Source organism: Gobius niger (assembly GCF_951799975.1).
Source record: "Gobius niger genome assembly, chromosome: 3".
Classification (NCBI taxonomy): Eukaryota; Metazoa; Chordata; class Actinopteri; order Gobiiformes; family Gobiidae; genus Gobius; species Gobius niger.
Genome location: NC_136854.1, coordinates 8609955 through 8637411, shown reverse-complemented (window position 1 = coordinate 8637411; position 27457 = coordinate 8609955). Strand labels below are relative to the sequence as shown.

Genomic DNA, 27457 nt, shown 5'->3' with positions numbered 1-27457 from the left:
GGAGAACAGCCACTGCTCAGGGAGAGCGCCTAGGCTGGGGTCTCCAACCTTTTTTACACCACAAGAACATGGGAGAGCTACAAAGAAAGCTAAGAAAATGACTTGAGTTAAGGCCATATACTGTACAATATTTATCTAACTGTTTGTAGATTGTGTCAGGATGTTCAGAACCAACAGAAAATGCATCTAAAAGTTTAGGTATCATGCGTATAGAGATGTTGAAAGTGTTTAGAGAGCTACCTAGAAAGGCCTGGAGAGCTACTGGTTGGAGATCCCTGGCCTAGGCTTTGATCCAGTCAGTCCCAGAGCTAACACCTGAGCAGCCACTGGGACAGGCTTTCAGCAGGTGACTTCTGATTCAATCTCAGGAGGCGTGCAATGCCAGGCTCAGAGCACACGTTGAGCGTGTCATCCGTAGAGTGAAGGAACACAAACTGTGTAGCACAGTAATCCCTCTTTCACTCAGGGGCAACACCAATCAGCTGTTTGCTGTTACCCGTCTCCTGGTAAACTACCAGAACAGACCTCTTGTAAAAACTAGTTATCAAATAATGGAATAATGATCAAATATTTTACTGTACAGCAACCTCTTAAAAATGTATAATGGGCAAGGAGGTTACAAAACAGACACTGAAATAAAAATGTAAAGTATTAATTGCAAAATGGGATGCATCCATGTTTCTACACCTGAAGACTCTCGAGGAGAAGGGAACCGTTGGCCCTCACTCATCTGTTACGGATGTGGGACAAAGCGACGGGCCATGCAGCTGCTCAGAGTGCAATGATGTTAAAGCCGGTCTCCAGACTCACGCTGTGGATCCCACAGTGGAGAAAAGCAGTCGTGTTTTACATGACTTACAGGAACATTGGTGGACTCAAGAAAAGGACGCCGGCCATAAACCATACAGGTGTTCGGAGTGCGGGAGGCAGTTCGTTTCTATCAGACGAGTGTCCCGTCTCTGAAAAAGCTTTTGAACAAAAACGTCACCTCACCGAGCACATGAACGTTCACACATAGTCACACACAAGACAAATTTTACGATTGTTCAGATTGTGGGGAAAGGTTCACGAGAAGAACCTCTGAGGGCTCATGAAGAGGACGGGACTCTGATGGTACCATTCAGCTGTTCACTGTGTCTGAGGTTTCACTGCAGCTCCTCTTTGCATCAGCACGTCCGCGTTAAGTCAGGAGAGAAACTCCTAGAGCGTTCTGTTTGTAAGAAGAGTTTTAAATACAAATACATGCTGAATTTGTACATGAGATCTCATGCGGCGGAACACAGACCGTCCATTGCATCGGTTTGTGAAAAAAAAACGACAAAACAGACGAGACACAACATCCCGTAAAGCTCTACTACATTTGCCCTTTTTGTAAGGAATGTTGTCCAGACAAGACCGTTCTAAATGAACACCTGAGGAGCCATGTGATAGAGGTGGCCAGTGATAACATCTTTATACTTTCTTACCGACTTAGATCGTATTATTTGCTTTAGATTTTACTGACAGTTTTTTTATTACCACAAACATTTGCACTTTAAAGTGTATACTTGTACCACAGTTAAGGACTTTTTCTGTCAGGTTTTCACATTGTGAGACAAAAGGAAAGGGCAAAGGGAAGCAAATTATATTTCAGTGTCATAAAGGCACATGACACTGAAGTTACATAAAGAGCACACGGGTTTGTGCAGATAAAGGCACAACGAGGACGGTTTCTGCCAGACAAATACATCAGATTAAGAGAACAGCTGCTACAAAGCATGCCTCTGGAGTCTCCCGAACATCAAGGTGTTGGACCCCCCAGAGGCTGCAGTTGTGCATAAACCTTCTATCCAGGCCTCCCCTAAACTGTTCATTGAAGCTGATGAACAGAAATGGCTGCAGTGGCTCAGAAATACATGAAGACTCATTTTCAAATAGTCTTGTTCACGGATGAGTGCCGTGCAACCAAAGGCTGTGACGTCAGCAAGGAGAGGGCGGAGTCATGTTTTGGGATGGAATCATGGGGTCGGCCCCTTCAGGCTCCCTGAAGGTGCCGTGCTTCCCCAAACAAGAACATCTTCATGCATGACAACGCACCATGTCCTGCTGTAAAGAATACCTCTGCATCACTGGCTGCTATGGGCATAAAAGGAGAGAAACTCATGATGTGGACCCCCTCCTCCCCTGACCTCAACCCTATTGAGAACCTTTGGAGCATTAACAAGCAAAACATCTATGAGGGTGGGAAGCAGTTTTCATCCAAACAGCAGCTCTTGGAGGCTATTCTGACATCTATTAACCTATGTGAAAATATAACTTGACCTGTTAAGATGTTATTGATTGAAATAGCGTTTGATTTCATTAAATATGATCTCCTAATGCTGCAAATTCAGCAAATGACCATTTTCAGTTCTTTACAACCTATAAAATGTATCAAAACGCTGCTGTGCATAATAATTTAGAACAGTACATTTTAAGTTGTTCAGTACATTTATTTTTTAATAAAATACTGTTGTCATTGGTTTTTGCAATCACATTTATATGATCCTCTAACAGACTTATGCTGACATTTGAGTTGACAATTTAGAAAATATATATATATATATATATATATATATGGGTTAAACATATACTTCAAAGGATAAAAACAGTCCTGCTGTTCGCTTGGATACTTTTAATCATAAAGGCATCAAACATTGAGTTGTATGGCTTGGTTTTGGCCAGCCTCCTGTCAGGATGTGTCCTTCACTTCCAGAAAACAGAGCCCAGGAATGTTGTGGCCTCCCCTGAAAGGAAACAGTGCAATGACAGTCACAGAACAGGTGCTCACACGTGGTGAAGGAAAACTCCCACTCACCTGAGAATGACCAGAGATAACGTCCAGTCTGGAAGGCTCCGGAACAGTTTCCCCAGGTGCCGGTCAAGCTTCCGCAGATTCCGAGCTGCTGCCTGAAAACAAACACAAGGGGGCGCAGTGAGATCTGGACACAGATTGCTTTGTGGTGGTGCGATTTTCTTCCTTGTCTAAAGATTACGAAGCTGGTTCAGAGGGTAAGAAGGTAGGTTTGGGGTTAACCCTGGTTTATGAAGCTGTTCCACTTTATTTGGGGTAAATCTATGTGGAAACAAGGAAACATTACTTGCTCTGGACCAGGTTAAGTTTCTGTGTGAGATCGTGAGACGGCTCTTTGACCAATCAGAGGAGAGAATCCTCCACTCTTTTAGCCATACTCTGTGGAGAGGGAAAAGGCAGAAGCGCCTTGACCAGCGGCTGTAAAACTCTTCAGCTGAAGCCGACTCTTATTTCTCGATCACATGATGTGACATTAAACTTGTCATGAAGATCGATGCATTCAAGTCTGATAGACTCCTTCCTTATTGGCGGTGCTTCTTTACCCACTGATTGTTACTGACCACCTTGGTATGAGTCTGAACCAAAGTAAATCTACTCAAGTGTAGGATTTTTGAGGATCTGAACCTTATCTTTACCTTAGTAGAACTTTTTACTTTTACTCCACTACATTTGAAAGACAAATATAATATTTCTACTCTAACACTACATTTCAAAAATGACTCCAAATTAAACAGTCAAACTTGGCTGTGTTTTGCCCTACTTAAAACCCTAATGATGAACACGCAGAACAGTAGATGGCAAATGAATCATATTTCTTTGTATTTTGAATACTTAAAGGCCCTATACCTGATTTTTGGATAACAAAGAATGAAAGACTTTATTAATTTTATTATCTACTTATGCATGTCCTTATAGTTTTAAAGTTTTTTATAGTTTATTATTATTATTTGTTATATTATTGTTTCATGTTTCATGTTGCACAATTGCACTGCAGAAAAGTCCTAGTTTGTGAACCTGTTCACTGACATTGGAAATAAAACTCTGATTCTGATGTTAGCCACTGCAAAAAGAGACTTTTCTGGCTGAGCAACCTTTACTTTGACCAGTATCAACGTCTTTGACCGAAAGAATGCTTCCAACCGACCCAACGGGAGTTTAAAGATATCATCAAAGAGGACATACTGAACTTCGTGGGTCCTCTGACGTCTCCACACGTGTGTCCACTGCCCATTGTGCAGACAGGTGCAGGGGGGTCAGAGCAGGACACAGCAGGAAGCCGAGCTGGAGCAGGTCCTGGGAGGAGCTCAGAGCAGCCTCCCTGCTGTCTGCACTCCCAAACTCTGCCAACACAGTAACACATCATCACTGCTCACCTGCTGTCCAAGTCACCTGCCCACCGCCCAATTCCTCACACTTTAAAGTTAGCTGCTTCTTAATGATGGGCAAAAATATCCTTTTCCTGAACCAGATTGATTCGAAGCATAACCCTAACTGTCTATAAAGTCCTTCATTCGGCGAGTCGTGGTTCAGTGTTAAATATTGTAATGTCCTGAATATAAGCAGCTGAATTCTGCAACAAATACACTGGGAGCGCAGAACTGCCCTGAACGTGGAGGACATTACAGATCCAAGCATTTCATGCAAGCAAAAACAAAAAAACGGTCAATTGTGCGTGATGTCCACTTTAAAATGTGTGGGTCTTTGGTCAGTGTGTGGGTCTTTGGTCAGTGTGTGTGCTCGGTCAGTGTCCAGCACCTCGTTCCATTAGTAGTCCCAGAGGATGGAAACACTCACCGACATAAGCGTGTGTGGCCCGTGTCACGGTCCGGACCACCGGGCCAAAGCGGCTGAATGTGTCCAGGAGCAGGTCTTCTCTGAGCCCCGACGGCCGCCGTGTTTTCAGCCCGTTCACATGGACCGGACCTGAACACAGGGACTAAAGTCATATCAGGACTTACCAGCACGGGGTGGAGTAACCAAAATAAGTAAAAAGTGGTGACTCTACTCTACTGATTCTATTTCTATGTAGCAGTCTGTAGTATGCTCGTAGTATTACACTTTTCTTTGTATGTCACTCTATTCACCAAATGTTTGCAGATTGTGTTCAGAATAAAAAGAAAAAGCATCGGAAATGCGAGTCATCGTGTAAATGGTGGAAAGTGTTTGGGGAGCTGCTCATCCAGACCTATGTTAATCCATCAAAAAGAGAATTCAAAGACATTACTCCACTGAAAGTAACAAACATAAACATTGAGTCTGGACCCCCAGCCAAAAACTATGGACCACACCTGTTCCATTTCTGTTTTGACTGGACTTGACTAATATACAGATTTATTCAATTCATCCAGTATTTGTTCTTGTTTTTAACCTTTTGTTGGTGCTGTGTTGTTTTCGTCAACGAGGACTAAAACAAAATCATTAAGTTGATGCAGCTAAAAATAGCGGAGGTTGTGTGTCCCGTTGCACGTGACACATAGGGCTGGGTTTAATTGATCTATTTTAATCCATTTTCCTTTGAATAGCCCGATAGACTAAAAGAAAAACTTTAATTAATATATCAAATCAATCGGGTTTTATTTCTAAAGCGCTTTACAACAACCAAAGTTTACCAAAGTGCTATACACAATAAAAATACAATATAAAAAGGAATAAAATATCATTAAAAACAGACCATTATGACATTCACAACATGAATATTAATGCTATGTGACTTGTGGCATTTTTGTTTTGGTCAGGTCTTGTTGAATAAAATATGATTAATGTAACTGTATTGGATTCTATTCTTAATGTCAATATTCAGATTTTTACTGATTTACAGAGTTGGTACTGCTTTTTTTTTCCATCCAAAGGACTAAGACCAAAACTGAAAGCAGGGGATTCTGGGTACTGTAGATCCCCTTTGGTTCAGCCCTCCACTACCTTTCCCAAAATCAATTATTCTCTAAATATTATTTTATCTGCTGCTCTGTAATTAAAATGTGCCCTTGGTTCCACACGTATTATTTGTTTGCCATGGTCAGTTGGGTGACAAGTTTTTTTTTGTTTTTAAACGTTTTTTTCATTGCATGATTGTATTGTACAAGTCTGCACTTACTAATTCTATTATTGATTTTATAACTGTTTTGCACTGACAGTCTCTGACTTATGTGGTGTCATGTGTTCATATTTTTGTTTCTTTACATAATACAGCTTTATAAAACAATAAATAACCTTCTAATAACCCAATGTAGACCAAGGGAAAAAGCATGTATGTGCTTTAAAGAACACTAGAGACGAGCTCATGAGAACATAGGAAGACACCGAGGGGTAGGATTACTCCCTGAACCTCCAGTAGACCGACTCACCTGGAGGGCCTGCTTCTGCAGAGGGCGTGGCGGTGTGCACTGGCGCACGGAGGACCTCCACGATGTCCGGAGAGAGGCTGACCACATAGAGCAGACGACTGGTCAGAGGGTCGGCCTGAAGAGCACCCACAGTGTCCTCCACATCCAGGGTGCTCTCATCCACAGGCCGCTGCACCTGTGGAGATGGGGACACGGCGACAGGAGCGTTACAGGGGAGGCCGATTACACAGGGTTTACACCAGCAGAAGCAAGTCCAATTTAATACATTTTAATGCCACAAACGCAGAAAAGTGCACATTTCATCAAACAGTGGAAAAAGAATTGGACAAAATAGTACATTTTAGCGCTGCTTTTATTTTCTTTGCCCTTGGATTAAATTCTGAGAAGTATCACATCTATATATTCTGATGACACACAGTTTATCTTCACCGAATGTTACCTCATCCCTGACCACTCTTCAAAACTGTCTGGGGGAATGAAAAGCTGGAAGTGGTCAAAAATGTGGTCAATCAGCCTAAACTGCAACTGAACACATCATGAGGCTCATGCAACGTTTTTAGCATGTTTAACTGGCCTCGTCACATCGGCATGCTTTGAGTAGGAGTCTGAGGATGGCTCATGAGTGAGTGGGTGTGGATGGATGTACCCTGAGGCAGTGTTGGCGCAGTGTGAAGCCGTTCAGAGCAGACAGCGCCAGTACAGCCGACTCAGGGAGCTGGAATTGCACCTCGGCATGCACCTGGGACACAAACACAAGGAAATGACAATGTGGAACTCACATATAATCACACATTTATCAACTTTGGTGAATGTCATGTATCGCCTCCTGCTCGCCTGGCCATCCAGAATGCACGCTTATCCTCTTCTTTACTTCAGCTATCTTTCCCCTTAACACGGCTCTGCCGCGCACGTCAGGATCTATGTACTCACGTATCGACTCTACCCAGTACACGCTTGAGTCACTTTTGACACGCAAGTCATACGGATTTAATATTTTACAACATCATACGGCTGTTCTATAAGGGGATTTTGCTGATATTAGCATGTTAGCATAGCATTTGCATGTAGCTTACCTTCATAGTTGTATTTAGCGGTTTCTTTTCTGTTTTAATACAGTTTGGCTCCTCTAAATGATTCCATAAGTCCCATCAGAAGGCAGCATTTGTTCACATTTGTTCTCATCGCGGCTCTAAAAACTTTTAGCGACGATCTGTACAGCATGCTCCTCTGTGGGGGCGTGGCCCAAAATAAATATGGGTGTGTGTGCGGCAGGAACAGAAAGGTCTGCGGGGGAGAATCAATACGTGCACGTAGATCGTGGTGTGTGCGGTCGAGCCGTGCTATGTGAAACGACGGCTTTAGTCTCAGTTCAGCACTTTGGCCCAGCCAGAGGTCGGTCCTAAACTTGTACCTGGTCAGACTGGTTTGACCCTGGCCTCGGCACTGGAAAAGCTCGCCCAACCACGTTGACCAGGCACTGGGCTGAGTAGTGTCTGCCAGTGGAAAAGAGGCTAAAGATTCTGGAGCCCGCTGTTAGTTAGAGGAGTTTTGATAGGTATGATTAGCAGTGGTTCCCAAACTGGGCGCCTCATAGGCACACCAGGGGGCCTCCAAAAAAGTTGTCTACAAAACAAGTACATTGAAAGACGTTCATATTGAAAGGAAATACATTCGTTTGAGCTTGTAACCGCACATTTGAGCAAATACATATTCAGCATGTTATTTGTGGTCCACATTCTAGTTCAGTCACAGTCCGAACGTAAAGAAAGAGTATAAGCAAATACCCTGACTGCCGTGTGTATGATCCTGACTGAGTGCAGGGGTCCGCAGCAGCAGAACAGGCGCCTCACGTCTTCCTCTGAGGAGAGTGGAGGGAGGGGCCCGGCGAACACCACACACAGGTCCCTGAGAGGACTCACCTGAGACAGAGGACGCAGCTCTAGGTCACCATCACAGCCTCCATTTATACAGTACAGGTCAAAAACATGTAGGAACATTGTAAATAACACCTTAGTGTTTGTTCATCCATAATAAATAACATCTTAATATTTAGTAAAAGAATTGTTGGTTACAATCCTATTGAATAAGTTGAAGCCAGACAAAAATTCCATATGACGAGCTAGTGTCTGGCTCCAGCAGAGTCCGGTCTGAGGGGGAGCCGCTCACAGCAAAGATGTATTTGTTCTGGGTATTTTTTACAAATAAAAACAGCCGTATAATGAAATGAGTACTTTTACTGAGAGAAATGTTACACAGTGTTGTTAATGTTAATGCTAAAAATGTCCCAATAATTCTGTGCAGTGTAAATCACTTTAATGGTTATATATGGAAATCTTAACTCCCTTAACTGCTCTACTAGTACTGACCTGAGTCCTGAGCGCTGCATCAGCGCCACCTGTGGGTCCAGGGCAGAACTGCAGCACTGAGAAGGCGGGACACTTGGGCTGGTCCCGGAAACTCTGCAGCACCTGAGGACACGGTGGAGGGAATGTAGAGTAAGCCCACAGTTCATTTTCATGTGACATTTATTAGGTAAAAGAAACTGCTAACAGCAGACGGTGAATGTACTGAAGGCGCTGCCACTGAACCCTGAGGTGAAAAAAAGGTGTTGTGATGTTTAGCTAGTTTTCTCCCTTAATTGTAAAAAAAAATAAAGATGAAACTTTATGACGTTTTGTCACTAGCGAGCTGGAAATTTCCAGGAAGTTACTACAACAGCGTAACCTGGCTAACGCCATGCTGCTGTGTGCGCTCAAATTATTTCGAACTGCACAACAGCCTGGGGACCATGGCCCAAATTTTCCGGTGGATTTGGGAACCAATCACAGAGCGAGGAGGGACGCAAGACGCACTATTCGATATATGGAAGCTTGTAGTTTATTTATGGATGAAAAAAAAAAAAGTTTATTTACGCATCAAACATGACAGCAGCAGACACGATGGTATTTTTCGATCAAGCTTTAGACCTTGTTCTAAATAATTTAGCTCAAAAGTTTACAGCGGGTACGTCATACGTCATCTCATACGATGATACGATTGGCTGTGGCTACGTGCAGACGCATGATAGACTTTTTTTTTTTTTTTTCGTATCGCCCAATAAACGACTATGGACGATCGTAAACCACACCTCTCCTACGAGAAAATGAATTGGTGGTCCCCAGACTAAATATCACTTGTGATTTTAGTCTGGTGTTAGCCAGGCTAACAACAGCGCGCCATAAGACGCTTTCCCACAGTTATTCCTTCACAAACACTGTATCCATGTGTAGCACGTGTAGGCTGTGACCGAGATAATTCATTTCCTTTGTGGGACAGTAGCGGCTCCCGAAGACGGGAGAAATATACACGCAAATGATGCCTTTAACAACAGCTCCGACGGCTCCTACAGACTCTACACTTTACAGGCTCCAACTTAATAAACTTTTTTTTTCTTTTTATCTAATTCCTGCATAATTTATTGAATATATATATGATATATTTTTTACTTATAACTAGCTTATTTAAAACGAAACAAGATCCAAAATCGCTCTGAGCAAATATTTGGAACTATTATCAACCTGGCTCTATTCATTATTTAGATGTAGTTGCTGAAAATAAAGACAATTTTGGACATTTTTATGCATCAAATGCCTAATTTTCTTCGCCATCTCCCCAGATTACCTTTATGTAGGTATTGTGCTAAATACTCTAAATACTGGGTATCTGCAGGAACCCCAAAGTCAAATTTAATACCTTTATAAGACTTTTTAAGACCTCCTCACGGCATCTTCGAGCGAAATTATTCAACTTCTAGCCAGGAATTGGCAAACTTACACTTCCTTATTTTGACGAAATTGTTTCTTGGTTTCACTAAATGATGGTCAGCAGACACTGAGGAGCAACTTGAAGCAGGCTACGTCATGACGCACACGGCAAAAGCGAATGTAGAGGTGAAAAAAGTAACTAATTATAACATTTATGTAATTTCAAAATCAATTTTATGGATAAAAGTAAAAAGTCAATGCAAAAACAAAAAAAATACCTCAGAAAATTTAGTAAACTTAAAAATGTTTACTAAGGGTCTTAATTTGGCAGTTGTTGTTTTTTAAATGAACTTTTAATACTTTTTAAGATGGTAAATGAACTTATACAGTGCTTTTCCACCTACATTAGGCACTCAAAGCACTTTAAAGCAAGGAACCACTCACCCATTCACTCTCTCATTCAGACAGTACACCAGTGTGCACAGACACTGGAGGTGGGTGAAATGTCTTGCCCAAGGACACAACGACAGTGTGCACCTTCAGGAGGCAGAATCCCCTGAAGTAACAGTCCTGTAGGTTTGAAGGCATTGGTATAACAGTTACACTGGATGTTCAGGGCCCCACCTGTCTGTCGGAGCTGAACCACTGCTGTTTGGAAATGTGCAGGCCGATGTCGGAGCGTCTCCCAAAGAAGGCCACGGTGCGCCTCGAGTCCTGCAGCACATCCACGAACCTGCAACAGGGTCAGACTGTGACTGTGGAGTTTGGAGTTAGAAATCTTCTTGTGCGTTTTAGGCAGGCTGGGCTCCTCCGGGCGCTCTGCTGCCATATAATCGGCATTAGTCCAGCGCACAGACACTTTGACGCGCAGCAAGAGAGCCGCCTCCTTTATTTTCTATGAGAGAACGCACAGTGAGGCTGCAGTGATGCTCTTTTAACCTCCTGTAGAGGCACAGACGCCGGTCTGGCCTGTGGCAGACAAAGAGACAGATGTAAACTTTGTTGGGACGGACGAGAGAAGCCGCGGAGACGGAGGAACCATCGTCAGGGCTCATGCATCAAGGGAAGCATGGTAAACTCCTGTCTGTCGCCAACTCGCTATTAACCTGCAGAAAAGAGCCACGTTTGCTCTTTCTCTTACAACACGGACATACGTGTCTTCTTTTATTTATGATAAATGTATAAATCATGTGTTTAAAGCCCCGCACGGTTTGAGAAAAGCCTCTGAACTTAACTTGAAAATATAAGTTGTGTACTCTATGTATACGGCCAAAACTGAAAAAAACATAGAAAGCTCAGCGTATGCCAGCATTTTAGGAAATTCTGGGATAGGTGTGACAGGCCCTGTTTTTAGCCATTTTCCGGACCATAAACATAAACCCAGAAAACGGCTAAAAATATTGAACCCGTGATTATAATTCCCATGAGAGGTTTTCTTCCCCCTCAGTTAGGCCACGCCCCCTTCTATGATGTGTTGCCGTCTGCATCTATAAAAGAAGCCACAACAAACGGCAAATGATGTTACAATCAATACAAAATAAACATCCCAATGCAAATATGCTGCGAGGGCAAAAAACAAAACACATCATTTCGGTCCTTTACAACTACATTATGCAACTCTCTGATATTGTGATATATTCTGACATTATTTCACATCCTGTTGAGCCAAAAGGTCCTGGCTGCGGGCCTCCACTGTGAGGTCTCTACTGCCGCAGGCTCCACTCTCATGCCGCCTCCAGTGTCAGGACAGGAACTGCACAGGATACGTTTCAAAATAAAATGACGAATGCACCTCCGGGTGAATCGCTTTCCTCACAAATGCATTATTTAGTAAATATATGACGTAAAATCTATCAATTCCAAGGGGGCTTTCTAGTGGTTATACAGTGTATACCTGGATATTACGTAGACTACACCACTGGGTTAGAGCAGCGGCAGTAGAACTCACCTCTACTCTGCATATACAGTGGGGAAAAAAGGGATTTGGTCAGTTTCCCATAGACTTTCTATAGGATTTTGGCTGAATACTTTTTTCTCCACTGTACGCTGACTCGCTGGTCTCCCTCGAATTAAAAGGCAGGTAAAATCTGCATTTAAACGTCCTCCCGCCCCCACCCAAAAAAAGTCAGCACTTCCTGTATCGACAGTGGAGGTGCTCTGACAGTGGAGCCTGTGACCACACAGCGGCGGCCTGCAGCCAGGTGCCTCTCGGCTGAGTGGCCATTATCCCTGACTCCCATTACCGTGCTCTTGTCGGTTTTGTAGGCATCCGTCGAGATGTCTCCTCCGCCTCCTCCGCCTCCTCAGTCAGAGTGTAGCCCCACAGCTCCAGATGCTCCTGCACAACCTGACACAGGCACATCCACTAAGAGGTTAAATATGCTGGTTTACTGAGAGAAAACACAGCATGTATTGTGTAATCATTTCATACAAACAGCTTCACTTGCTGCTCTCAGTTCCTTCACACCACATATCGCAACCAGACGATCGTGAAGGCAGGGACAATTTATCAATATGCGTTATCCCCGACTACATTAGAAAATGTATCACTATCACTACTGTGCCCTGTTACTTTATACAGTTGTTTTATAAGCTTTAAGCTGCACAAAAAAGAGGCTGTCTTTGATTCAGAGCACAGTCCTCCCCAGCGGGTATCTGTAGGCCTTACCTTGAGCGGCCCGTTGGCGATGAAGTACTGCGCCAGCTCCAGAGCCGCCGCCGCGTCCTCACACGGGTCGTGACCTCTCCTGTCCTCAGTCTGGATCTGCCTCCTGTGGGACAGACGAGTCACGCCTGAGCACCAATGGGACGCCTACTTCACCCACCCTCCTCTGGTTGTTATGTGACATTCCAACAGAACGTTTGAATGAAACAATGTAAGAGACGGAACTCACCGCAGCAGCGTCTCAGCCAGGACTTTCAGCTTAAACCTGTGTCCCAACTCTCCTCTGTAGAGCAGAGATGTGTCGATCACATGAGGATGGATCATCTAAGACACAACAGCACAACATTTAAAGGTTTTAAACAGTGCAATTTCTTACTCATAATAGAATTAACTCCATATATAAATAACAGTAACACTTTGATCATGACTGGTTAAAATTATATGACCTTTAATCTAATATAATGCCTCTGAAGGGGACATTTAATAACAACTTAAATTTGTCACAAATAAAGAAAGTAAAAATCAATGAAAACACACTAGACAGATCCAGTTAACCAGCTCATACTGAAGACCAGGGTGAAGGTGTGTTTTCAGTCTGGACTTGAACTGTCTGACAAACTGAGACCTGACAGACAGAGGAAAACTGTTGCCACAGAGAAGGCTCTATCGCCTCTCGTTTTTTGCCTAGGAACATAGTTTTAGGACAGTAGGATGCTCCAGGACTAATCGTTTTAGTGTTTCTGGTAGGTTTTCACTGCTGATGGAACAGTCTCCATGTTTACGTATTATTCCACCCAGGAAACCTAAAAACCTGGAGTGTCACAAAGGCCACTGTGATGGAAAGCAAAGGCGCCAAGCTAACCACCCATATAGCAAGATCAAATACACACTAATATTGACTTTATTTTCTGCATAAAATGTTGCCTAATGCACCTTTGATAAAAAAATGAAATCTCCCACACACTTAAATCTTGCAAAAGGTGAGATGTATTTATAAGTGCAGTACAACCTTTCAGCATCTAGGGGCAAAAACAACATGCTAAAAGCACTAATAAACACAAATGGGAGGCCCTCACATCAAACCACTCTCACGTGGCCTATGTTTCCACACTGAAACATTGAAAGATCACTGATCCACAATACGTTTAAGTGTGACATCACAACTTCTGCTTCCGGGTCCTAGCAGATTGCCAAATATGCGAGAAACAACATAAAAAACTCTTAAAAACAACCATCAATATTTCTGAAACTCAGCGGAGAGTTACTGAACCTACTTATTTCTCAGACTCATTAGCCAAAAATGCTGCACCTACTGCTAAAAAAGTAATATTTACTAAAGTCACTACATCCGGGGTTAGCGTAGCTGCTGCGGCGTTAGCATTTATCTCCGCAAACCCGGATGATTTTGGTATTATAATATTACTTTTATAGCTGTATGTACAGCGTTGTTGGCTAATGGGCCTGATAAATAAGTATGTTCAGTAACTCTCCGTTGAGTTTCCGAAATATTGATTGTGGTATTAAAGACTTTTTTGCAGTTTCTCGCACATCTTGGGACCCGGAGGTAGAGCTGTGACGTCACCACTTAACCAACGTATTGGTTTCAGTAGCTTTGGTAGGTGGAAGTGAGCATTTATATTTGTTAAGAAGGAGATTTGGGAAAGGTAAATATTACATGCCATTCAGACTCCAGGTTAGGGATGGGACGATAAATGATTGCTAATCACAATTTAACAAATGCGGGAATTAATCGGGATCATTGCTCGAGAAGATAATAGCTAAATACACCAGATCTGATTAACTTGACAGCAAGGAAACTTAAAATGAAACTCCCACATGCATAACATGTCAAAGAAAACTTTCTGCACTCCCAACTTGTCTTGTCTACAGCATCTCCAAACCTTTAGAGCCCGAAGGTCATTGTCCAGCGAGTGTCCCACCAACACTGCGTCTCGGGGCAGAAGGGACATCACTTTGGCCTGGACCTCACTCAGCGTGGTCTTCACTGGCTTCAGCAGCTCCCGTGTCACCCCTGAGAATCTAACAATAAACCACAGCCCTCAGAAACACAGCCTTAGAACCTTAAAAACCACAGCCCTGAAAACCTCAAATGAACACAGCCCTGAAAACCTCAAATGAACACAGCCCTTCATGAGCTGAAACACAAACACTACTGAAAGGAACAGGCCACGGTTTTTACATACTGAGATACGTTCTTACCTTAGACGAGTTCATTTGTAATAATACCAGGAGTACATTGACATCCGTGCAGTAATATCTTCACTTTACTGTGCGGACGCCAAACTACTCCTGGTATTATTACACCTTACAATATAGTTCCCCCTTTTATCCGCTTAGAAAATCCACATTGTTTATTTTTGTGTAACTACACTTGGAACGTAACCATATTTAAATAGGGAAAACGTGGAAGAGCTTGGTTCTATCTTCACCTTGTTTGGAGCTATAGAGGAGAGGAGGAGAGGCTAAATGCTAACGCTGTCTGTGTTTTTGTTTGTTTGTATACTTTATTGTCCCCGTAGGGAAATTTGTCCTCTGCATTAAACCCATCCTTCGATGCCGCTGGGGCAACCCGTAAGGAACAGTGGTCAACGGCAGTGCCGCGCCCGGGGACCCATCTCCATCATGTGGAGCCAGGCTGATGGTCAGAATCACCTGGCTGGAGGATTCACCTATTGTACATGTTTTTAGTGGTAGGAGAAACCGGAGTACCCGGAGGAAACCAACGCAGGCACGGGGAGAACATGCAAACTCCACACAGAAAGGCCCCGTCTTGGTGGGAATCAAACCCGGGACCTTCTAGCTGTGAAGCGGAGGCGCTAACCGCTGCGCTACCGTGCTGTGTTTACATGACTGAGGGCACGCGTGAAGACCAGACAGGTCCAAATGAACTCGTCTAAGCTAAGGTAAGAACATGTCTCAGTTCCTTTAAAGTGATCCAATTATAGTTTCTGTACCAGCCTTGATTATTTGCCGCTAGCATTAGCATGCTGTTGCTAGCTGTGGCCTTTTGCGCAGCAGATTCTCCAAGTTCTGCCCTTCAGAATGAGGTGCATGTCCATATTCACTGAGGTTTAGTGTAAGTTGTGTTTTTAAAGCGGTGCGAGCCAAAACAGGTTCGATATCGGATATTTGTAGCCGATACCAGATAACGTGTTTTTTCCAGTATCCAGTAATACTGGTATCGGATATCGGAGCATCCCTAGTATTTTTCCAATAGCCATTAGCATTAGCCACCAAACATCACAAATTACAAACGATCCAGATGTTTTAGGCTGTTATCATCCATCCACCACAATTAGGTCAAAGCCTAGTGAGAAATCAGTAATGAATGTACAGACCTTTGGAGATTTTACTTTAGATACAAATTAGAGTTTAAAAGTGTCCTCTGAGCTAAATGTTAAAGGGGCAAGGTGCAAGCTAGCCATTTTATACTCACTACTGCCACCTCAGGCCATACGTGTAACTGCACCTTCTATATTAAGCTTGTGCATGACGGCACTGTGGAACCGAATTAGCACCTCTTTGAGTGACAGTGCAGGATTTTAGAGGCAGTTGTGGTGAACAGGTCTGGGCTCATTCTACACATTGTTGGAACATGTAGGGGGAGGAAAATAATTAGTTTTAACATTTTTAAACTCCGTATAGTCCCTTTAATCATAAATTAATAAAGCTTCAGTCAAGTTTCAGCTTTTTGTGAGGTCGGATACATATTCATCAGCCACTAAACATCATCTTATGTTAATGATAAAGAAACCACAGGAATTCAAATGCCATGAAACAAAACATACCTCACCATACTTTAGTATTGCACCGGCTTCCCTATTCATTTGTATGGGAATAGACTGTTCAATTTATTACGGGTCCAGGCTCAGAGCTGAAGGCGTTTGTGTGATTTCTATGGGTTATACGGGTGTACACCTGCGTACCAAGTAGACTACATTACTGGGCAATGCCTACGCAGACACCCCCACAGAAAAGGCCCTGCCCCGGCCTGGGATTCAGACTCCAGACGTTCTTACTGTGTGAGGTAGTCGCGGATCGTGTTGCGGGGCTTGACCAGCTCGTCTAGAACACAGGTCCCAGTGCTGTCCACCAGAGACACCCTGGTCAGCTCACTCCCCTCATCTGTGAGACACTGACACAGGACACACCGCTCAATTTCATGTCAAATGGATTGAGCGTTTGTTCAGTGAAGTGTCCTCAGGTTCCTACCATCTCACAGTCCAGGCCGAAGAGCGGGCTGCTGTCCGTCACTATGGCGTCCGAGTTGGTCCTCACATAGTCCTTGCACCTGGGACATCCTGTCGGAGACGGACGGTGGGCACATTGTTGACAGGGTCCCGGTGAGATTGAGAGGCCGCGTGTGCAGTACCTGTGAGGGGGAAGTTCTTCCTGCTCATCTCCTCTGCAGTCAGGAGGTACGCCGTCAGCCCTCTGCGCTCAGTCCCGAACTTACGGAGAACGGGGTGGTTTCTCAAGACTTCAAAACAACAAACCAAGAAAAGAAAAATATGTGTATTCCACGAGACATGCTAAAATGACATACATTTCTGACTTTTCTGTAATGATTCTTTTTACTCATCTTGAAACAAGCTGGTTTGTGGTTTAATGGTGTAAAAAGCAAATGTGGAGTTGAATGGGTTTAACGCGTATGTAAGTTGTGTTATACAGTTTTTTCTGTTGTCTTGTCATGCTGCCCTTTATGAAGCACTTATTTGATCTGTTAAAGGCGCTGTACGAATAAAGTTTCTTTTTTGCTGTTTGTTTAGAGTCTTACTTAATACTTTGAAGTGATTCTATATCAAGAGAAAAGATAGAAATGACATTTTTATCAGAATACTTCCTAAGCCTCTGTACCAGGTGTGACATGTGACTGTGGTACCTTTATGCAGCTGTAGTGCGTCCCGTTTCTCCGGTCCACTGGGGGCAGGGGGTGTGTGGGTCACAGAGACTTGAGAGCTGAAGATCTCTGACAGCAGGTTTGTGGAGGAGGCGGCCAGTGTCACCCTCTGCAACAGTCACACAACAAAGAACAAGCTTTCACGGAGCACAGTTCAACACGGTTCACTCTGCTCTGGAGTTACCCTGTAAAACTGGAGGAGACACAACACACAAGGGTTATGAGGAGGCAGCCGGGGGACCATAACTGCATGGTGGCACACTAAAAACAGCTCTTAGGCGACTAAAACATGACGAGATGTTTATGAGTTTTTGCTGACAAGACGCAAATGTTAGAAAGTGGTTCATCACTTTTTTGCAATCAGGGCTTGAGCACCGAGCCGGAGAACAGACCCGAGTCACATGGAGCACTGAACTAACTGCGATGTAGCGAATGTGCAGACAGCGCAGTTGATAAAAAAAGGTTTCACTTTATTTTACACCTTGATACATTGTACCTGATAAAATGTAGTATAATGTAAACTGCTTTGTAACAATCTGTGATTGTACCTATGTAGTAAATCACAATGAATGGAATAATGTGTATTAGTGCTTTGGAGGTACATACAGTGCCTCTCGTAAGTATTCATACACCTTGAGCTTTTGCACATTTTGTCATGTTTACAACCCTAAACATAAAGATTTTATTTTGATTTTTTTTCTAAACGTTCACACACAAGTAACAGACAGCTGTGAAGTGAAAGCAAAATCATACATGATTCTGTTATTTTTCAAAAAATAGAAAAGTGAAAAGTGGAGTGTGCATAAGTATTCATACAGCATTTTCTGAGTGCATTAAATTGCCTTTAAAACATTCCTAATGACTCCAGAATGTTCACACCTTGGCCTAACCATTAAATAGAGGCCACCTGTGTGTAATCTACTCTCAGTATAATTTCAGCTGTTCTTTTAGGCCCTCAGAGCTGTGGTCGGAGTGTATTGGTCACTAAACAGCATCATGAAGGCCAAGGAGCACCAGAGAGGTCAGGGATAAAGCTGTAGAGAAGTTTAAAGGAGCGTTAAGTTACACAAAGATTTCCCAAGATTTAAACATCTCCTGGAGCAACTGTTCAATCCATCATTCAGAAATGGAAAGAGTAAAGCACCACTGCAGACTTACCAAGACACGGCGGTTCACGTAAACTAACAAACTGAACAAGGAGAGCACTGGTAAGAAATACAACCAAGTGCCCCATGATAACTCTGGAGGAGCTGTGAAGTCCTGCCGCTGAGCTGGGGGAATCTGTACATGGGACAACTATAAGTCGTATCTACACAAATCTGGCCTTCATGTACGAGTGGAAGAAGAAAGCCATTTTTGAAAGGAGGCCATAAGAAATCCCGTTTGAAGTTTGTTAGAAGTCATATGGAGGACACAGCTCCATGTGGAAGAAGGAGCTTTGGTCAGATGAGACACAAACTGAACTTTTTGTCCCAAATGCAAAACGTTATGTATGGAGCAAACCTAACACTGCTCATCGTCCTGAGTGCACCATCCCCAGTGTCAAATATACGGGGGGCAGCATCATGCTGTGGGGCTGCTTTTCCTCAGCGGGGACTGGGGAGATTGTAAGAATAGTTGTGATGATGGATGGAGCCAAATACAGACTTTTTTTTTTTTTTTTTAATTAAGTGATGAGTATATAAGATACAAAGTGCACAATTACACAAGTGAGAAGGACACAGGACACAACAGAAGAGACAAATGGGATACACATGGGGAGGAAGGATTACGTGATTGGATGGATAAGTAAAACAGAACTAAATGAAAGGGATATAATCATGTGTGATCATAAGTCGTCATTACATTGACACTCCGAGACCCACATCCCCCCACACCCCCAACCCGTTCGTCCGACCCCCTCCCCCCTCCCCCGCCCCCCCCCTCACCTGGAGGGCCCGGGCCGCCCCCCAACATCCACCCCAGCCCCCAGGTGCAAAACCAGGTCAGCGGGACGGGCACACCAAGGGCTAACTGAGAGGGAGAGAACGGAGGAGGAGCAAAAGGGGAAAAAAAAAAAAACAGGGGGGAAGCATGGGGGGATAAGAGGTCAAATAATAATGGTAGCAATGACAACAATAATCACCACAGTTCACAAACAACAGTAGATAAATAGTAACAGCGAGAGATAATAATGTTGGTAAGATAACATCAGAGTAACTATATATATAGCTTTGAAAAGGAAGTACACATACTCATGCAAATACTCATATGCACACAAATATAGTCACATACATACATGTAACATAATACAAGTTAAGAAGGCGAGAAGAAGAAACGGAAACAGACAAAGGGGGACATCTACATTATTGGGTGGTGGGGTCATTCTGTTTTGTTTTGTTCTCTTTGTTTTCTAACCCTTCCCCTTTCCTCTTTGTGTGTGTATAGTTAATCTGTATAAGCAGGTTCGAGGTTTATGGACACGAGTAGATGTTCAATGAACGGAGTCCATGTTTCATTAAATAACGACATGTGCTTTTGTTTGTGAGCCATGTTTTTTTCCATTGATATATGATCTGTTACTACGTTAATCCAGAGGTTAATGTTGCAGGCTTTTTTGCATTTCCAGTTTTGAATTATTATTTTTTTTCGATAGTTAGAGAGACGAGGAGAGGGTTGTTATACTTGCTCGGTAGGGCTAGTTGTGTGGTGTCTCCTAGCAGGCACAATGATGGGTTCAATGGGACCCTGCACTTCAAAATAATGGAGAGATTATCTGTTACTGAGCACCAAAATAAGTGCACCGGAGTGCAGTCCCATGTAGCATGTAGATAATTATCGGTGCTACCTAAATTGCATTGTGTGCAAATGTCCGTGTCAGTTAGATCCATTTTGTGCAATCGGCTTTGTGTCAGATGAAATCTGTGGAGGGTTTTATATTGTATTAATTGCAAGTTAGGGTTTGTTGTCATGGAAAAAATGTTTCTGCATATGTCTGGCCAGATGCTGGAGTTTGGTAATATACCCAAGTCCTTTTCCCATTTAGAAAGTGGTATTGTCAGCTGATGTTTTGATGTTATAATTTTATAAAGTTTGGATGTAATTTTTTTTGTGCTTGTAATTTTCAAAATTTTGTCTATTACAGTAGACGGTTGTTGTAATGAGATATTTTTAGATTTAATTATATGTTTGATTTGTTGATAGTGGAGAAATTCTTCTCTTCCAACCCCATACGTCTTGATTAATGTGTGAAAGGAAATAAATGCATTGCTCTCAAACAGGTGGTGTAGATGAGATATTCCTTTTCGGTGCCATAGAGGGAAATATATGGGGAAATTGTGCAACTGAAAGTCGGGGTTGTGCCATATTGGGGTGTATTTACATGAGGCTAGGGATGAATCTGTGATTTTAATGGTTCGCCACCAGGCTTTCAGAGTTGTTGATATGGTGATGGATTTGAAGTAGTCAAGCTTTTTTATTGATTGGGGTAAAAAGGGGAGATCTGCTATGGGTGTGTTCTGACATTGACTCTGTTCTAACTGTATCCATGGTTTGTTGTGGTGTTGTTTTTTTATCCAGATGTTCATGTATTGTAGTTGAGTTGCTAAAAAGTAGTTAAGAAAATTGGGTGCTTTTAGCCCCCCGTGCTGTTTGCTGTTTTGTAATGTTGAGAGGGAGATGCGAGGTTTTTTATTTTTCCAGTAAAACTGAGTAGTTATAGAATTGAGCAATTTGAACCAGTTATCAGTAGGGGTGATCGGAATCATTGTAAATAGGTATGTAATTTGAGGTAGGATTTTCATTTTGATAGCAGCAATTCGTCCAATTAGTATTAGAGGAAGATTTTTCCAACCCCTGAGGCTATCTTCTATTTTTTTGAGTAATGGGGTGAAGTTCAAATTGAAAAGCTCCGATAACCTGGAAGAAATACCCAAGTATTTTATGTTACCTAATTGTAGGGATGGGAAGGAGGTCTGGGTTGCAGGGTCCCGTGATTCTAGAGTTAATGGAAGTAATGTAGATTTTGACCAGTTTATTGTATATAGAGACATTTTGGAGGAAAACCTGCTGGAGTCAGTAAAAGAACTGAGGCTGGGGCGGAGATTCACCTTCCAGCAGGACAATGACCCGGAGCACAAAGCTAAATCTTCAATGGAATGGTTCAATAAAAACATATTAATGTGTTAGAATGGCCCAGTCAAAGTCCTGACCAAAATCCTATTGAAAATCTGTGGAATAATCTGAAAACTGCTGTTCACAAATGCTCTCCTTCTAATGTGACAGAGCTGGAGTTGTTTTTTAAAGATGAATGGGCTAAAATGTCAGTCTCTACATGTGCAAATCTTGTAGAGTCAGACCCCAAAAGATTTGTGCTGTTATTGCAGCAAAAGGGGGTTCCACAAAGTATTCATGCATGCTGTATGAATACTTATGCACGCCCCACTTTTCACTTTTCTATTTTTTGAAAAATAACAGAATCATGTATCATTTCGCTTTCACTTCACAGTTGTCTGTTACTTGTGTGTGAACGTTCAGTAAAAAAATCGAAATAAAATCTTTATGTTTAGGGTTGTAAATATGACAAAATGTGCAAAAGTTCAAGGTGTATGAATACTTTCGAGAGGCACTGTAATATAATAAGACAGAAGACCTTAAGAGTTAGGGCTGAAGGTTAGAGTTAGGGTTTGATGTCTAATTACATTATGTACCTCCTAACTACAAACCATAGATATAAGATACAAGAGCTAACCAGTGTTCCATTCAGCCCCATTCATAGTTGATCCCGAGTGGTCTGTGAAATTAACAAGGCTGCTCAATCTCCTCCTACGAAGCCTGTTCCTTAAAAGGGCAAAAAGGCGGGAGCGGGAACAAGCCTGTCAATCATAGATTTAACTTTTTATTTCTGCAAAAATCAATCAATAAATCAAACTTTATTTATATAGCACCTTACAACAACACAAGGAAGACCAAAGTGCTTCACAGAAAGATAAAACAACATTAAAAAAAATCATTCAATCAAATAAGACCGGAGAGTTCTGCTGGGGCGATGTACGGTCACCAACTCAGTTAGATGTAACGGAGCGAGACCATGAAGGGCTTTAAAAACAAACATTAAAATTTTGAAATCAATCCGAAAACGGACCAAAATATGACACCTATGCCAGCATTGTCATATGGGTCACAGCAATGTTTAGGAAAAAAGAAACTTAAAGCCAGGCTTTAAGCAGCGCTAGCGAGGCTCAAAGCTACATAGGAATCCTGCTTAGCAAGTGTCTTTTGGAGTCACCAGGGGGTGGTATTACCGCACTGTCAGCTCCATGAGCACCAAAGAGGATCACATTATTCCATTGTGTATCTAACCCGTAGGTATTGTACACTGTTACAGAGCACACTGCATTGTACTACATTTGGCAAGTACAATGTGTATTACCATAAAATGTCTGGAAGCGATGATCAGAGGATGAGAAGAGGAAAAGCCCTGTTCACAATGACACTTCTTCTTCCTGTACGATCTTGATCCAAATTTCCAATACTTATTTTCAAAATGTATCCACCTAAATTCATTTGTTGAAATGCTAAAACTGACTAAACTTGACTAAAACTATAACATCTACAGCAGAAATGACAAAAACACATTTTTGTCCAAAAGTCTAAAACTAAGAGGGCTGCCAAAAACAAGCAGTTCCTTAGGGCTAATGTTTAAAAATAGCATTGGTGACTGCAATCTAAAGCTCACTTAGTAAGTAACAAAACATTTATTTGAAGTCGTTACATTTATGTCGCTTTCATTTCTCTTTGAACTGTGTGTGTGTGCAGGCAGCTACATATGTCTTACACTGGCCCCTTATCCCAAAGACAGCTCAAATGATGAAGCATAAACCTGTGCAATATGAAGACTGCACGGTGGCTTCTTAAGGTGTGAACCACCTGAAAGCCGCTTGAATGATTTACATGAGCTTTTGAACAGATTACAACATGTTCTTAGGTTGAAACGACCCACAGTAGTAATACACATCTGTGCACTTTTCAGTGTCGACATAAAACATTATATTCACTTCTACTGCAACAAAGTTTTAAAAGACTGCATAAAGCATGATGCGTTTAGTTCTTACCGTGCTGTATTTATTTCGGAGGTTGGGCATTGAGAGGAAGTGCTCATAAAAGTCGCTCTGAGACACATGGTCCACTACAGCCACAGTGACCGCCCTGACCAGCCTCTGTTTGTGCAGGCAACACCAGCTGAGGAGAACACAGAACAATCATCAAACATACGTCCTTAGACCTTAAAACAGAAAAGGAGCTTTTGCACATTTAAAGTCTCTATTTTTGTTTGAAGCTGTTCGTAAGATCTCAGTCATGAACGATGATTTGGTGATATTTTACAACAAAACAAGCCAAGCCAACACAGTTTGAATGAAAAGGAGCAGAAGAGACAATCAATCTTATGATTTCTGCCCCTTTGTAATCAAGTTTGTTATTTTGTTTTTTTAAATATTTTCCATAGTTTATGTCCAACTCAAATATATACTCAAACAAATATTGACAGTTTTCACCAGCGGCTTGGAGGGTTTAAGCCTGGAATATTTTTTTCTTTAGGCTATCTTTTGCAAGCTATAAAAGCATCTCCATTAGGGCTGAAACGACTAATCGATTAATCGATGACTAATCGATTATTGAAATAGTCGACAACTATTTTAGTAATCGATTAATCGTTTTCTGGTTCACACAGACTAAAATGGATCAAAATTGACATAAAAATGTAGTATTTTTGATGAAATCTTACTTTGTTTATATAGTTAGGGTCTGTGTACATTTTGTTCAGTGTAAATTTCATGAATAGAGCCTCCAACAAACATTTCCCTTTAGTTTACATCTTCAAGCAGCGCCACTTAAGCTATATGTGATTAAAAAAAATAGAAAAAATAAAATTTTCCTGCACCCTTCACAGCCAGCCAAGCGATTACTCGATTAATCGTAAAAATAATCAATAGATTAATCGATTACAAAATAATCGTTAGTTGCAGCCCTAATCTCCATCAACTACAATATTATGCAAAATGTAACAATAAAGCAGCAACTACACCCTGAACATGGTACGGTCTAAACCTCTTACCAATTTTTTGGTTTCGGCTTCAGTCTCTGACTTCTTTCTGAAGAGACAATACTGGATTTTTCGGCCGTTTTTTTTTTTCATGAACAGTTTCACAGGTCAAGCCCCAAATTTCTACACAGTAAGTTAAATATGGCATAATCATCACGTTGTACAAAGTGTGTAAAGAAGATAGATTGAGAGAGAATTTGACTTGATGTAACGCATCAATGGATTTTGCTATTTTTCCTTTACAAGAATTTATTTGTGCAAAAAAGTGAGCGCTCACTCTGCATTAGCCATTTTTGGAACCGTTTTGGTAAATTATTAGTAACAGAGTGAGCGCTCTCACTGTGTAACAGATCTTTGATGTGTGGAGTGCTTTCACTTTGTTGAAGAGCGTAGTGTGTTTAGAAAAGTTTATCTGAAATAAAACGGTGCCTGATGTGGATCTGTCTGCAGCTCAGGAGGTAATAATGTCCTTTCTCTCTTTTTATCGCTGCTAAAGTGGGAATTCTGCTCAAATAATGAAGTTACAGGTGACACTGCTGAGGCCTGTTTTCTGTTGTGCCGTGTTTGGACTTTCTCCTGAATGACACTTTTTATACACATTATTTTAATTCAATTAAAACAACACTGTATCGAAAAAAGTACCGTTATAGCACCGGTACTGACAAGCAGGTATCGTTAAAGTAGTGGTATCGAAAAAAACGGTACCCAGCCCTAATCGGGTATCGATTCCAAATATCCTATAAGGAAACCAATACCCGTTTTGGCTCTCACCACTTTAAAAACACAACTTTCACCGACTAAAGCTCAGTGAATATGGACATGCTGCACCTCATATTGAAAGTTAGAACTTGGAGAATTCAGACGCTGAGTTAACAACTACGAATGCATTTTTAATTGCCACACAAAATTCTGCAGCTAGCAACAGTATGCTAATGCTAATGTCGACAAATCCAAGCTGGGACAGAAACTATGATTGGATCATCTAATTAAATAAAAAGTGTTTCAGTTTAGGTTATAAAAAGCTGTTAAAGAATAACTGATCTAACATATTTGTAATACACAAGTATTGATCAGTCACTTTATGTGAGTTTATAACAATGCAACCAAAAGTCTGTGATATAGAGTTGCTGTACAGTGTAAGGAAGCAGAACAGCTGGCACAGGACTGAATAAACAGGTTCATGTAGTAGGCTCAACGTCCCCTACGCTAGCCTGGCATCCAGACTAATCTCCGATGTTTATTAATTAATAAACAGGAGACTAGTCTAGCGACCCTGTCATAGAAAAGCTACTGCTTGAGGCGGGACTAATGTGGGACAACCAAAGCGCATAGCAGCCAATGAGAACATAGCGAATGTGACGACAGAAACAGCCACAAGAAAGTTGTCGTCATTCGGACATTAACAATGGCGCTCCCTGCCACACGGAGTTCGTTTATGTCAGAAAAACTTAAGAATACAAGCATCCCGGAGCATTACGTGAAGTGGTTGCTTGTGTTGAAAAACTACAAAACAAAGGCGCAAAAACGTGACGCCCGTTCAGGGAGCTGCTCTGATTGGTCGGTAGGCTCCATATCGCTGCGTCACTTCCTTTGAAAGTGCGCAATGGAGTGTTGCCAGACCCTCTTCTGTAAAGAAGCGGAGTCTGGTTAGCGAGACTAACGGGATGCCCCTCGAATTCGCAGGAGCCATAACTAAGTATGTAGTGATTCTTGTGTAGGCCTAATGTTTTACCATTGCAGTTTAATAGATATATATGATTATTGATCTGTAATATCTCTTTACAAGAAAAGATGAGACTTTATTATTTATTATCTTATTTTTTCTCACAGCAGCTACTTCTAAGATAAGTCTTTTGGATTGGTTAATATTAGATATGGGCAGATACTCAAACCCCCCGTATCAGTATTGGTATCGGAAGCAAAAAGCTGGATCTGTGTAGATCTAGTCCTTGAGTCTAGTCCTTTGAATGTCCATCCTGTCTATTTTTATATATGCATCAACAAATCTTCACTAACTACTTATTATCTCATTATCTCCTGTATCTTCTCCTGAATAAAATAAGGTTCTATCATCTCCAAAACATAAAGAGCTAATTTAAACGTAATATTATTATATGCAATATTTGTCAGAAAAAAAAGAAGGTATTTGGCAAAAGCAAGTTCCGCTAAAGCCCCAAGAGCAGGCCATACTGTTATTGTTACCTGGGGCCGCTGACTTGCCCTCTGGCCTTGTCCGTGGCAGAGTAGTGCAGGAGCTCCAGCAGCTCCTCCTCAGTGACGGCCCTCTGAATGTGCTCTGGGCTCACGGTGATCCTCGGTGAACGGGGCAGGCGGCCATTTTCCGTCGTCTGTCCACTCTCAGAGTCCGGCTTTAGCCTTTTTGATCCAGCATCATCGTCGTCGTCGACACCCGCTTTCCTTTTCCTGCTGCTGCAAGGCGTCGTCGTGGTCTCCATCTCCAAAGAGAAAATGGCTACACCTCAGGGTTATAGAACTACCTGTTAAGAATAAAAGAGGAGTTATTCATTCTCAAAGGCCCAAAATGGTGGCAGAGCGGCTGGTACTTTCACCTCACCGCGAGGACGTCCCGAATGCAACTGCAGGGCCGGGTGAACCTTTCTGTGTGGAGTTTGTCCTCCCCATGTCCCCTACCTAGTTAGGTACGTTTCTGACCAAGATCCTGGCTCTAGATCTGGAGACGGGTCCTCAGACTCACTCACTGCGGTCACCCACTGCTCCTGACAGGCCACCCAGGGGCATTGGTTAACTTAAAAGTACATAGTTGATATTTGTGAGTATATGACCTTGTAGTATGAGTGGTCAGCATGGTGCCTGCACTTTCAGTGGTCTGTAGGACAATCCAGCATCAA

The 27457-nt window shown here is 42.2% G+C and overlaps 1 protein-coding gene across 1 annotated transcript; it reads right to left on the bottom strand.

Annotated features, from left to right (window-relative positions):
* Window positions 1–2629: 2629 nt before the first annotated feature.
* On the bottom strand, window positions 2630–27288 carry rexo5 (RNA exonuclease 5). The gene is made up of 20 exons (XM_079552626.1): window positions 27163–27288; window positions 26790–27085; window positions 23599–23725; window positions 17489–17615; window positions 16979–17086; window positions 16819–16907; window positions 16626–16741; window positions 14487–14625; window positions 12815–12909; window positions 12589–12691; window positions 12164–12267; window positions 10545–10653; window positions 8544–8645; window positions 7962–8096; window positions 6824–6916; window positions 6178–6352; window positions 4628–4769; window positions 4016–4173; window positions 2837–2928; window positions 2630–2765 (listed from the first exon to the last, which is right to left on the bottom strand). The coding sequence occupies exons 2-19, from the start codon at window positions 27041–27043 to the stop codon at window positions 2900–2902; spliced, it is 2205 nt and encodes a 734-aa protein (XP_079408752.1). The 5' UTR covers window positions 27044–27085; window positions 27163–27288; the 3' UTR covers window positions 2630–2765; window positions 2837–2899.
* Between the last annotated feature and the right edge of the window lie 169 nt (window positions 27289–27457).